Source organism: Jaculus jaculus, chromosome 1, assembly GCF_020740685.1.
Source record: "Jaculus jaculus isolate mJacJac1 chromosome 1, mJacJac1.mat.Y.cur, whole genome shotgun sequence".
Lineage (NCBI taxonomy): Eukaryota > Metazoa > Chordata > Mammalia > Rodentia > Dipodidae > Jaculus > Jaculus jaculus.
The window spans coordinates 225,565,655-225,578,427 of record NC_059102.1 but is presented as its reverse complement, the minus strand read 5'-3'; the positions used below and the strand labels follow the sequence as shown (position 1 = coordinate 225,578,427).

General features: G+C 53.5%; 1 protein-coding gene across 1 annotated transcript in view; it reads left to right on the top strand.

Moving 5' to 3' along the window:
• The first annotated feature begins 4,999 nt into the window (after window positions 1-4,999).
• The window catches only part of C1H16orf74 (chromosome 1 C16orf74 homolog), a 38,891-nt gene continuing 31,117 nt past the window's right edge, over window positions 5,000-12,773 (top strand). Inside the window, exons 1-3 of the mRNA XM_045142503.1 lie at window positions 5,000-5,185; window positions 5,356-5,433; window positions 12,292-12,337. Of these exons, the coding sequence (XP_044998438.1) occupies window positions 5,000-5,185; window positions 5,356-5,433; window positions 12,292-12,337 (310 nt within the window). The remainder of the gene's footprint in view (window positions 5,186-5,355; window positions 5,434-12,291; window positions 12,338-12,773) is intronic.

Here is a 12,773-nt window from a genome sequence, read left to right as displayed (position 1 = left end):
TCCTTAGACTTCATAGGCAAGTGCTTAACCACTAAGTCATCTCTCCAGCCCCTATTTACCACTTTAAACACTCAGATGTGTGGCTTGTCTATTCATTTTCTTGATAGTGTCTGCTGAACACTTCATTTTGCATAAGTGACCATCAATTCTGCAACTTCCCATCTGTTGGAGGAGGATGAAACTTCCTCTTCCTCCTTTTTCATGTTTTGTTTATTTTTTAAATGTGTGGGGGGTGGATTGTCATGCAACGACCTCTTGCCACTGCAAATTAATATTGGACACTTGCACCACGTTTTGTGTGTGGCTTACATGGAGAGTATGGGAATTGAACCCTGGCCATCGGGCTTTACAAGCAAGAGCCTTTAACCCGAGTCATCTTTCCAGCCCTGTGTTTTTTCTAACTTAAAAAAAAAATATTTAACTAATTTATTTATTTGCGAGTGACAGAGAGAGAGAGGGTGGGCACACCAGGGCTTCTAGCCACTGCAAATGAACTCCAAACCCATGCACCACCTTGTGCATCTGGTTTACATGGATACTGGAGAGTTGAACCTGGGATTTTAGGCTTTGCAGGAAAGCGCCTTAACCACTAAGAAATCTCTCCAGCCCTTAAATTTTTTATTGACAACTTCCATACTTATAGACAATAAACTGTTATTATGAGGGTCTTGTGTAGGTAGTGCCAGGCTCTGCGAGGTCATGGATATCCAGGCCATTTTGTGTCTAGAAGGTTCCATAGTAAGGAGTCATACCCTTCCTTTGGCTCTTACATTCTTTCTACCACTTCTTCCATAATGGACCTTGAGTCTTGGAAGGTGTGATAGAGATGTTTCAGTGCTAAACACTCCTCTGTCACTTCTCAGCACCATGGTGCCTTCTGAGTCATCCCAAGGTCCCCGCCATCTGCAAAGAGAAGCGTCCCTAACCAAAAATGAGAGTAGCATTAATATACAGGTATGAACATTAAGAGAAGTGCTTACAGGGCAGTTTGGTGAGCACAATATTTGCGTTTAGCCAGACAACAGCAGGTGTTACTCCCCTAGGACTCATGACCTCCTCAGCCATAGGCTTTGGACTAGGTTTTTCAGTGTTAGGCATGGATTTCCTCCCATGGAGCAGGCCTCCAGTCCAATTAGAGAGAGGTTGGTTTCCCCCATAACAGACGTGCCACTATTGCACTTGTTGGCTCACTTGGCCTGGCTGGCCAAACTTAAGGCTTGCAGTGTCCACTGTTGTTTATAATCTCTGATGTTCTTCTCTCTCCTATAAGGCTGTACACAGAATAGCTTTTTCCAGGTTTCTGTCAGCTGGTCCACAGGGAGAAGGTTTTCAGCTCAGCTCCAGCTTGATTTCTCAGTGACCTTGCAGCCCAAGCATGTGGAGTCTTCAGCATTACCAGTCCTAGCTTTTGTTTATTTTAATTAAACAGGGAATCATGTAGCCCAAGCTGGCCAGAAACTACTGCTTCTCCCACCTACATCTCCTGAGTGCTGAGGTCACGGTTGTGCCACAACACCAAGCCAGTTTTTCTGTGTGCTGTCCTGTTCCCACATGGTGTCCCTTGGTCACAATAATGTGTGATGTTCATCAGCAATGTGCAAGGGCAGCCCAGGTCAGTGAACACTCCAGACCGGACTGCCAAGGTGGAGACCCAGGCCACCACCCTGAGACCTGGTACATAGACATACTTTTACCTCATCTGCAAAGGATGATTAAAAAAACAGTCCTAGCTGTGCATGCCTTTAAACCCAGCACTTGGGAGGCAGAGGTAGGAGGAGGCCACCCTGAGACTACATAGTGAATTCCAAGTCAGCCTGGGCTAGAGTGAAACCCTACTTTAAAAAAAAAAAAAAAAAAAACAGCAAGCAGTCCTATCTGGAGGTGGTGACACACACCTTTAATCCCAGCACTCAGGAGGACGCAGAGGCAGGAGGATTTCCATGAGTTCAAGGCTACCTTGAGACTACACAGTGAATACATAGTCTCATAGAGTGAGAGCTCATCCTGAAACGCCAAAAATAAGAAGCAGTCCTGAGTTTGGCTCATTGCCTCTAGTCATTGTTTCACTTTCCTCTCCTGTGCCTACAAAGATGTCCAGTGACCACCGCTCCCAGCCCACCCCACCCAGGACTACAGGACCTGTGGCCACTTTCATGGTAGTCGAAGGTGACCTATATACTGGGCATAAACTGTGGCTTTGGAATTAACAAAGAATCTGGTCGAACTTTCTGAATGCCATTAATGAGTATCTGGTATAAAGAAATAATTAGCTGGGTGTGGTGGCGCACACCTTTACTCCCAATACTCAGGAGGCAGAGGTAGAGGATCGCTGTGAGTTTGAGGCCACTCTGAGATTACATAGTGAACTCCAGGTCAGCTTGGGCTACAGTGAGACTCTGCCTCAAAAAAAAAGAGGTCCTGAGAGGCCTGCACAGTCACAGCTTCACAAGCTGCCTGAGCAACATGTGGTGGCTCATGCCTATAATCCCAGCACTTAGAATGCTAAGGCAAAAGTTTAGGGCTAGCTTGAACTGTAGATGCAACACTGTTCCAAACAAAACCAATAGCAAATAAATTTAAAAAAAAAGAAAAACAGGGTGTGGTAGCATACAATTTGTAATCCCCTCACTCAAAAAATGGATTCAGGGCAGGGGTAGAAGGATCACTGTGAGTTCAAGGCCACCCTGAGACTCCATAATAAATTCTAGGTCAGCCTGGGCTAGAGCGAGGCCCTACCTCGAAAAACAAAATAATGAAGTCAGGAGAATCAGTTCAAGGTCATCCTTGGATACATAACAAGATTCAGGCCAGCCTGGGCTACATGGGACCCTACATCAAAAAAGAAAGGCTGCTGGGCTGGAGAGATGGCTTAGCAGCTAAGCACTTTCCTATGAAGCCTAAGGACCCCGGTTCGAGGCTTGATTCCCCAGGACCCACGTTAGCCAGATGCACAAGGGGGCGCACACGTCTGGAGTTCGTTTGCAGTGGCTGGAGGCCCTGGCACACCCATTCTTTCTATCTGCCTCTTTCTCTCTCTATCACTCTTAAATAAATAAATAAAAATGAACAATTTTTTTTTTAAAAAAAGAGGGCCTGGGGTTGGGGAGATGGCTTAGTGGTTAAGGCACTCGCCTGCAAAGCCAAAGGACCTTGTTTCAATTCCCCAGGACCCATGTAAGCCAGATGCACAAGATAGTACATACGTCTGGAGTTCATTTGCAGCAGCTAGAGGCCTGGTGTACCCATTCTCTCTCTGTTTCTCTCTCTTTCAAAGAATAAATAAAAATATTTTTATAAAAGGGGGGTGCTTGCTTTCAAAGCTTAAGGACCCAGGCTGAATTCCCCAGGACCCACATAAGCCAGATGCCCAAGGTGGCGCATGCAGCTGGTGTTCATTTGTCGTGGCTAGAGGCCCTGGCACGCCCATTCTCTGTCTCTCTCTCTCTCTCACCAATAAATCAAATAAATAGAACTTTAAAAAAAGAGCTGGGCATGGTGGTACACATCTTTAGTCCTAGCATTCAAGAGGCTGAGGCCAGAGGATCGCCATGAGTTCAAGGGTAGCCTGGGGGCTACAGAATGAGTTACTAGTCAATTTGGGCTAGAGGGAGACCCTAGTTTGAAAAACAAAAACAAGCCAACAACAAAAAATTAAACCTGAATTGAGTTCAGGAAGAGCTAAGGCCAGTTGTGGTAGCTCACACCTGTAATCTCAGTGCATTTGCAATAGTTCAAAAATGCAATTGCTGCTAGAGCTTGTTAACACATGTAATTCGTTTTAACAAAGTGTAAAAGAAAGCATGCCTATGCTTTTGGATGTCATAGTAGTCTGTCTCAGTAGCTATTGCTGTGTAACAAACATCCCCACACTCTAGTTTATAGCTCCTTTTGTATTTTACCCCCCAGTCTTTGGGGAGGGGGAGGTCTCTGGGCTTGGCTGGGTAGTTCTTAGACAACTCATGACAAGCCGAAGCAGCTGTTCTAGAAGGAGTGATGTGGAAGCTGACTGGTGCCTGTAGTGGGCAGGTTTGCCCTGTTGGCTCGGAGCTCAAGCAGTATAATCCAAGCTCCATACTGTGGCCTGGACCAACGGCCCTGACTTGGCCAAGGTGAGCTTGGGTGTGCCCTGAATGTGTCCATGGCCACCACATCTCTGTCTCAGCTAGTTCTCTGTGACTCGTGGTCCTGTACCCTTTCTGCTTCCCTGTGTATCCGTTCTTAGCTTCCAAGTAGCCACTTAACAGCACTGGAAGGGCCTAGAAAGAGGGCCCTGCCCCCGCAGACAGGGCCAGACCCACCCTCACTTCTGGACATAGCAACCACTAAGGACCACCCTCCTGCAGCTTCCCAGGCAGCCTAATGGCTTGGCATTTGGCAGGTGGTTTCCTCTGGGGATGAGCACTGGCATCTGCTTCCTTACTGGGAACACATCTGCTGACCTGTCCCACTCCCCATTCCCCCCCCCCACCCCCAGCTCCTGGACTCACACAGCTCTGCTGCTCGCCTGCTAGGTGAACCCTGCACCCCACCGAGGGTCTGAAGGCAGCAGAGCAGCTGGCCTGCCCATGGGGTCGGTGCTCCTGGAGGGAGTGTAGCTCAGTGGAGACTGCTTGCCTACCTTGTGCCAGCTCCTGGTTTCCATGCCACTTCCGGGCCCCAGTAATGAAAAAACAAAAATAAGATCTGACCTGGTGGCCCATGCTTGTAACCCCAGCATGGAGACAGAAGGATCAGGAGTTCAAGGCCAGGCGGGGCTGTATGAGACCCTGTCTAAAAAAGAAAGAAAACAAACAAACATGAAGCTGATTAGGGAGCTACAGGGAGTTGGGGGGAATAAGAGAGGCCACCCCAGCCAGGCCTTTTGGTCTGCATTACCAGGTCCCCTGGCACCAGTAGAGAGCCGAGGCACGTGGCCAGCCAGAGGCCCAGGCACCTCTGCAGGCGAAGCTCACAGGTCACTAGGGTCACTAGGGTCACCTGAACCCCTACAGCTGCAGCGATGAGGTGGGGGCTCCGCTTACACATCCCCAGGGCCCTGCACCCAGGAGATAGGAAACCCGGCTCTTCTTTTCATCACCCGGGGCTGCAGAGCGCGGAGAGCCGCAGGGGGGCGCCCCGTGACCGCCCCGGCCCGCGGCCCAAACTTTCCGCCGGTCCCCCGGGAGGGCCTGGCCAGCGACCCGAGGCGGGGCGGGGCGCGGCGGGGCGGGGCGGGGCGGGGCGGGGCGGGGCGGCCGGGGCGGCGCCGTCCTCCAGGTGCCGGGCGGGGGCCGAGGCGTGCGCGCGGCGGCGGCGGCGGCGGCGGCGACCGGGGAGCGCCGGCCGGGCCATGACCCCCGCTGCTCTCTCTTGCAGGCTCTTCGCCGCGGTCCCCCGCGCCCGGCCACCGCCGCCGCCGCGGGCATCAGCGCCCGGCCGGGCCCCCAGGAAGCGGTGAGTGTCCGCGGGCCGCGCGCCCCGCCAAGGGGATCGGGGGTTCCCCGAGGGCAGTGGGGACCCCGAGGGACCCGGAGTGCTCCACCCGGCGCCTTCTCCAACTTAGACTTGACCTCGGGCTCCGGCAAAGTCCGATTCCCCAACCCCCAACCCTGTGGCCGCCCGGCGACGGGCAGCGGCCGTGGGGGGCGTGTCCCCGCGCGTGGTGGCCCGCGGGCCCCTCTCTCCTCCTGACACCTGCGCCGTCACGAGCGCCCGCGCAGGGACCACGGCGCCTTGCCCGAGGGCTCGGCGAGGTGCCGGCGGCGGGGTGGGGGCGGGAGGCCTCCCGGGGGAGGAACCATTTCCCCTCAACCGAGGATTGAAAGATGTATTATTTATGAACCGCCGCACTTAGGGGCCCCCCTGCGCTCCTGGCGCATCAAAGCCGGGGTGGCTGGGACGGAGCGGCGGGGAGGGCGCTCAGTAAACTGCGGGACCCGCAGCTCCCTGGGGACGGGCATGGGCGGGGTCTCCGGGGTTCTGGCTCCCGGGCAGTGTTGCGATCGGGCCGGAGGAGGTTTGCAGGCCGAGTGACCTGATAGCCTTTGCCGAAAGGCCGCCACCAGGTGAGGCATTCTTGAGACCGTGCTGGCCTGCTAAGACACACCCCGTTTTGCAGAGAAGGCAACTGAGGCTCAGAGGGGCTCACCCTGAGTGGCACTCTGGTGTGTTCTGCCAGTCTGGGGCACTTTCAAAGAGGACACCACGCCCTCCGCCCCCTACTCCTCTGTGTTAAGACCAAAGGGTACTCAGTATTACCCATCCAGGTCACGCCCACCTCGGGGGTCCAGTACCTGCCACGCCCACCTCTGGGCCTGGCTTGGCCACACCCACCTCTGGTCCCCTGCCTGGGTCCTGGTCCTCTGGGCGGGAGGGAGGCTGGGTATTTATAGAAAGACTTAATCCCCTTCGCCAGCCCCAAGGCGGCGAAAAGCTGGTCCTAATCTGTGCCTGGAAGGCCTCAGCTGGTGGGCACACCGCAGGCAGGAAGGTGGCGTCCCCCGGGGAGGCGTAGGTCACCTCCGGAGACGTGTACTCTTTAGTGCTTACCCAGCAGTCCGCCCGTGCCAGCCCCTGCGTTGGCGGTTTTCACCCTCGCGCCAGCGCTCTCACCAGACTCTTGTCCCCATTCTAAAGGCAGGAAACAAAGGCTGGAAGGTGGCAAGACCAGGCCTGAGAGCCCCGTGCCAACAGGGAGTGGTTTTCTCTAGGGAAAGCTAGGCCAGGCTTGCGAGACCGTGGGGAAGGAAGCCTAGCATAGACACTGCTAGGAAGTAACTCACATGGGAGAAGGGCACTTAGAAGTGAACCCCAAAACGGAACTTCTCACCCCGCCCCTAGGACCCACACAGCCAATGCCTCCTGCGGGTGACTTTAGTAAGTAACTCAACAGTACACTTCTCCTCCTGTGCTGGAGACACTTTTCTGCCTTGGTTGGCTTCACTGTTTGAACAGATGGTTTGATTGACAAGTAAGAAAGAGGCAGGTGTCTGGAGTCTGTCACACTGTGGCCTGCAGGGGTCAGCAGACAGGTGGGAAGCCAGAGCCAGCCTAGGTGGGTCTTGGCGGGTACACAGTCCCTTGATTCCCCATAGCGCGGGCTGTCTAGCCTCCCCCAGACTCTTTGCAGCCTCCTGCAGGCCCGGAGGGCTGAAGTTTCTGGAACAGGAGAGCCAGGTGCTCGCTCTGGCCCTGGAGGGAGGCACCCTAAGGCCAGCATGTGTTTGCCATCCCCCCACCCCACAATCCCCTTGGCTGGAATCACATGAGTCTAACCCTATTGCACAAATAAAATAGCTTTTCTAAAGAAGGAAGAAACCCAGTTGTGGGTGTGCCCAGCTTGCCTGCAGGAGGATGCCCCCGTGTGGGAGCAGGAAGACCCTTGGAGAAACAGGGCTCCCTAGCCACCCCCAGCTGGGTGAATGCCATCTCCGCCCCCAGGTCCACCTATCTGCAAACTGTCCCATCGCTCCACTCTGACTCTTCCCCTGCCCAGCCTTGTCCTTAAAGGAGGGCTTTGTTAAAGGAGGTGGGGCAAGGTGCCACGGTGACTCAGGGCCTCCTTGGCAGGGCTGCTTTGATTTCATCTGGGAGGTGGCTCTCCAAAGACCACGGCCAAGAGGCACCCAGCTTGACTGCCACTCAGTTTTTTTCTTAGGACACCAGAGGTCAGAATTAAAGGACCTCTGCAATTGTGGCCAGGGTCAGAGGTAATGAGGCCCAGCTGGGTTTAATTGCAGCTCTACAGTGAACCACCCAGTATATGTGGCCCAAGCTGGACCTGGGCATCCTGCATGGAGCCTGGAGCCCATCTCTGGGAAGTGCTTACCTCACACCCAGGAGCCAGACTTCTTGACCCTCCGTGTGGGACATATACCACAGCCTCCTTCTGTACACAGGGTCCTCAACCAACGAGGGTCTCTGGGCCACAGTACAGTGACCTCTTACTTTGTGCAAAGAACGCCTGACTTTTCTGTGTTTCAAAGTGATCGAGGGTGAGCTCATGGTGGACCAAGGCTCCTATCTGAGAAGCTGCTGTAAAGACCCCTGCCCACCTGGGGGAGCACCCCTTCCCACGGCTATGATGCTGTGTGGTGTGCAGAACAACCACTCAGGAGGGACAGAACCCTGCACAGCCCTGTCACCAGGGAGGATCTTGTGACCATTTGGTAACAAGGGCTTTTTATACCACCCAGCCAGTGTGCAAACAATTAATAACCTGAGGTTTTGCGAGCATAGTAAACAGCCCAGTCCCCCTAAAATATTTTTATTGTTCTACAAGCGGAGACAGATGAGAGAAAGAATCTGAATGTGTTTGCCAGGTCCTCTAGCTGCTGCAGATGAACTTCAGACATAGGCACCCTCGGGTGCATCTGGCTTTACATAGGTACTGGGGAATTGAACCCAGGTCATTAGGCTTTGTAGGCAGTGCCTTAACCACTGGGCCATCTCTGCAGCCCAAAGCAAACTTTGCACACCCTATAATTATTTGTGTGAAAAGAGAGGTTCCTTCCTCAGGGCTGCTATTCTACCTTGGGCCAGTGGTGAGTCAGGGTGCCCTCCCATTCAGTCTTTCTCTGTGTCTGTCTGTCTCTCTTGTTTTTTTTTTAATATTTTTAATATTTTATTTATTTATTTGAGAGAGAGAGAGAGAAGAAGAAGCAGATAGAGAGAAAGAGAAAATGGGCATGCCAGGGCCTCTAGTCACTGCAAGCAAACTCCAGAGATGCATGCACCTCCTTGTGCATCTGGCTTACGAGGGTCCTGGGGACTTGAACTGGGGTCCTTAGGTTTCGCAGGCAAATACCTTAATCACTAAGCCACTTCCCCCAGCCTGTCTCTTGGTTTTTTGACACAGAGTCTAGCTCTAGCCCAGGCTGACCTGAAATTCACTGTGTAATCTCAGGCTGGCCTTGAACTCAAGGAGATCCAGAGATCCTCCTACCCCTGCCTCCCGTGTGCTAAGATTAAAGGTGTGCACCACCACACCTGGCTTTTTGTTTTGTTTTTGAGGTAGGATCTCACTCTAGCTCAGATTGACCTGGAACTCATTCTGTAGTCCCAAACTGGCCTTGACCTCACAGTGATCCTTCTACCTCTGCCTCCCTAGTGCTGGGATTAAAGGCGTGCGCCACCATGCCCAACCTTAGTCTTTGTTTTCTGATTTCATATCTCCCTTTCTGTCTCCCCTGCACTTGTGCTTGAATTAACTACCTTCCCCCACCCCACTGACCATATCAGGGTGCAGGGTGTAGCTCAGGCCAACCTTTAACGTACTACATCGCCGTAGCACTAAATAGCTCAAACTGGTCCTAAACTTGCCTCAACCTGAATGGTAGAAATACAGGCATGTGTCACCACACCCAGCTTTAACCATTGTTTTGGTAGTGTGTGTATGTGTGGTGTGTCTTTGGTGTGTATGCACTTGTGTGTGCAAATGCACGTGCCCTGTGTGTACCCTTGTGGAAACATTATCTAACACTCTTTGGCCATATGTCCCTGAGGCAGGGTGTCACTGAACCCCGAGCTTAGTGTTTTTGGCTAGACTGGCTGACCAGGGAGCTCCCGGAGCCCCCCATGTCTGCCGCCATCAGACCTCAACCCCAGCGTGTGCAGCCACACCTGGCTTGTTTGTTTTTGGGGTAGGGTCTCACTCTAGCCCATGCTGACCTAGAATTCACTCTAGTTCCAGGCTGGCCTTGAACTCACAGCAATCCTTCTACCTCTGCCTCTGGGGTGCTAGGATCAAAGTGTGTGTCACCACGCCTGACTTTTTGTTTGTTTTTTTTGAATGCGGGTGCTGGGAATTGAAATCAAGTCCTCATGCGTTCATAGCAAACACTCCTGCCCACAGAGCCCTCTCTCCAGTCCAGCTTTGGACTCCTTGGGACTCAAAGATGTCTCAAGCCTGCCTGGGGACTGAAAAATACAGACTCAGCATCCACAGTGGTGCTGGTTCTAGTAACTGCTCTGCCTCTTGCAACCCGTAGTCCCTTGTTAACTAACCTTTCTGTGCCTTAGTTTCCCCCTTTGTGGAAGAGGGATAGGAGCTCTCATGGAGTGCCCGTGAGGACTAGCTGCTGAATGAAGTGCAGCTCTATGCTGGGCCTGGCCCCTGGCAGATTATGGGTACCTCTGTCCCTCTCTTGGAGCAACACTGGCATCTCTTGGACTGCCACTGGGAGCCCAGTATGGAGCTGAGTCCCATGACAGTCATTTCTTCCCCGCTCAGCCTGTCCTGATGTGCCACAACAGCAATCCCATTTCAGAGATGAGGAAAGTGGAGGCTTGGGAGTGAGAGAGGCCTGAGCCAGCATCTGTGCCTCCCAGCTCAGTGGGACAGCGCCTGCTGCTACCTGCACCTACTCCCAACAGACCCCACAGACTGTCCGTGTGTCTCACTGGTCCCTGCAGCCCCCTGTCCATCGGCTAAGGGACATCTCTATCCACCTCCCACCTGCTCCACCCAGATTTCCAGCGTTGTCCTCCCTCCATACTATTCCCCATTCAGGCCCACAACTCCTGGCCCCGAGCAAGCTTCTTGGTCCTTAACAAGTAAGCCAACCTCTAAGGAGCCTCATGAAAATACCAGTTCTAAAGCCTTGTGGTGGCTCGAGCCTGTAACCCCAGCATTAGGAGGCAGAGGCAGGAGGATTTTGAGTTCGAGGCCAGCCTGAACCCTCTCTCAGAAACAACACCCCCCCACACACATTCTGGCTCTGTTCACCTGGGTGGGCCGGAGACCCTGCACTGGGGTACATGTGGTGGCTGCTTCCTTGCTGCCTTCTACAAAGCAGGCTTGCTTCTTGGTACTTACAGAAACCATCTATATGTCACGATTGGCTTCTACAGCACCCACCCCCCAAAGTCCCTCTCACCCTTAGCTTCTCCCTGCCCTGTGCCTGCTCTGACCTCTCATCTGGTTCCTCCACAGACCACCCTCCGGTCTCCTCCAGGCCTCTGCGCTCTATTCCTGCTTTCTGGAGAGCTGATTCTTGCTTGACTCACTCCTGTTAGTCCTTTATTTTCTGAGCAATGTCTCATATAGCCTGGGCTGCCCTCAAACTTGCTACATAGCCGAGATTGGCCTTGACTTTCTGATTCTTCTGCCTCCAACCTCCCCTACAGGCACCCGCCACTACACCTCGCTTACGCAGAGATCAGATGTGAAGCCAGAGGTTCATGCATGCTGGGCACGATTTCCATGTGCATATCACAGAGATCAGTTGTTCAGGGTTCCAAGGACCCTTCAGGCACAAGAAGGTGGTGGGAATGTGGGTTGGGACAATTCTTTTTCTCCAGGGACTGGGGACCACCTACCTTTTACAGCTCAGTTCTTTATAAACAGATTCTCAGGAACCTGTTGAAAAGACGACAGGGCCAGGCATGGTGGTGCCTGTCTTTTATCCCAGCACTAGGGAGACAGAGGTAGGAGGATCACTGTGGGTTCGAGGCCAGCCTGAGACTACATAAGGAATTCCAGGTCAGCCTGAGCTCACACAAGACCCTACCTAACCCCCCCCCCAAAAAAAAAGAAAAGTAAAGAGAACCGGGGGGGAGCTCAGTGGTATAGCATGTACCTATCCTGCATGAAGCCCTGGGTTTGATCCCCAATACTGCAATAAAGGAAGGAAGGGAGTGGAGGGGAGAAGAGGAGAGAGGAAGGCAAGGAAACAACTGACAGAAGGCCTTGATTTAAAAGAGAGAGAGGGCTGGAGAGATGGCTTAGCGGTTAAGCGCTTGCCTGTGAAGCCTAAGGACCCCGGTTCGAGGCTCGCTTCCCCAGGTCCCACGTTAGCCAGATGCACAAGGGGGCGCATGCGTCTGGAGTTCATTTGCAGAGGCTGGAAGCCCTGGTGCGCCCATTCTCTCTCTCCCTCTATCTGTCTTTCTCTCTATGTCTGTTGCTCTCAAATTACAAAAAAAAAAAAAAGAGAGAGAGGGGTTACCATAGAAAGGCACCTACCATGGTGGGCTTCGTCCCAAGGGTCCTCCATCCTTGGAGCTGACCCAGAAGGCAGGGCTGAGATGTTTGCTGTGCACCCCCAGCCCCGGGCCAGCCTGGTGTTAAACTTCACCAGCCAGCAGCCTCGACGTACCACCACACTCCAGGATTTTGAGACGCTAGAAAGTTCTTTCCCTCAGCCTAGATTCAGCCCAGATGTGGCCAGCAGCCACTGTGGTCTCACAGCTGCCTTGTCCCACCACTACTTCCTGTTTTGTGTCCAGCTGCCTGGGGTGGGGGACTGGCTGCGCGTGGCCAGTAGGCAAGAAGTCCCCTGCCCCTCTCTGAATGTGCTCCTCTCTCCACAGACCCACAGAGGCAACGCCATGGGGCTTAAGCTGTCCTGCCTGAGAGGTAAGGTGGAAACTGAGATTTCTGGGGGACAGAGGTGCGAGGGAGTGGGAGGAGATGGAGAAAGTGAGATGGAGTGGCCCTGAGGCCTGGGAGGCTCACCTGTTGTGCGGTGGAGCCCCATCCCTAAAGGCCTGCCCTGCGCACAGTGGGTGTTCCATCAAGACTTTGCCACTATGTCCTCCAACATGCCTTCCTTCTCCAACAGTTGGTGACAGGGCAAATTCCAGTGCCCCTGGACTTCAGTTTCCTCTCAGAGAGACAATCCCAGACAAGTAGAGTAAAGGAGTGGGAAATGCCGGGCAGGAAGCCAGGTGCACTTGGAGGTGTTGCTCCCCAAGATAGCCAAGTGCTTGTCATCACCCTGGTAGGAGATCCAGCCTGGGGGGGGGGGGGGGGGAGACCGGGAAAGAGGAAAGGCCGGCAGAAAGCATAGACT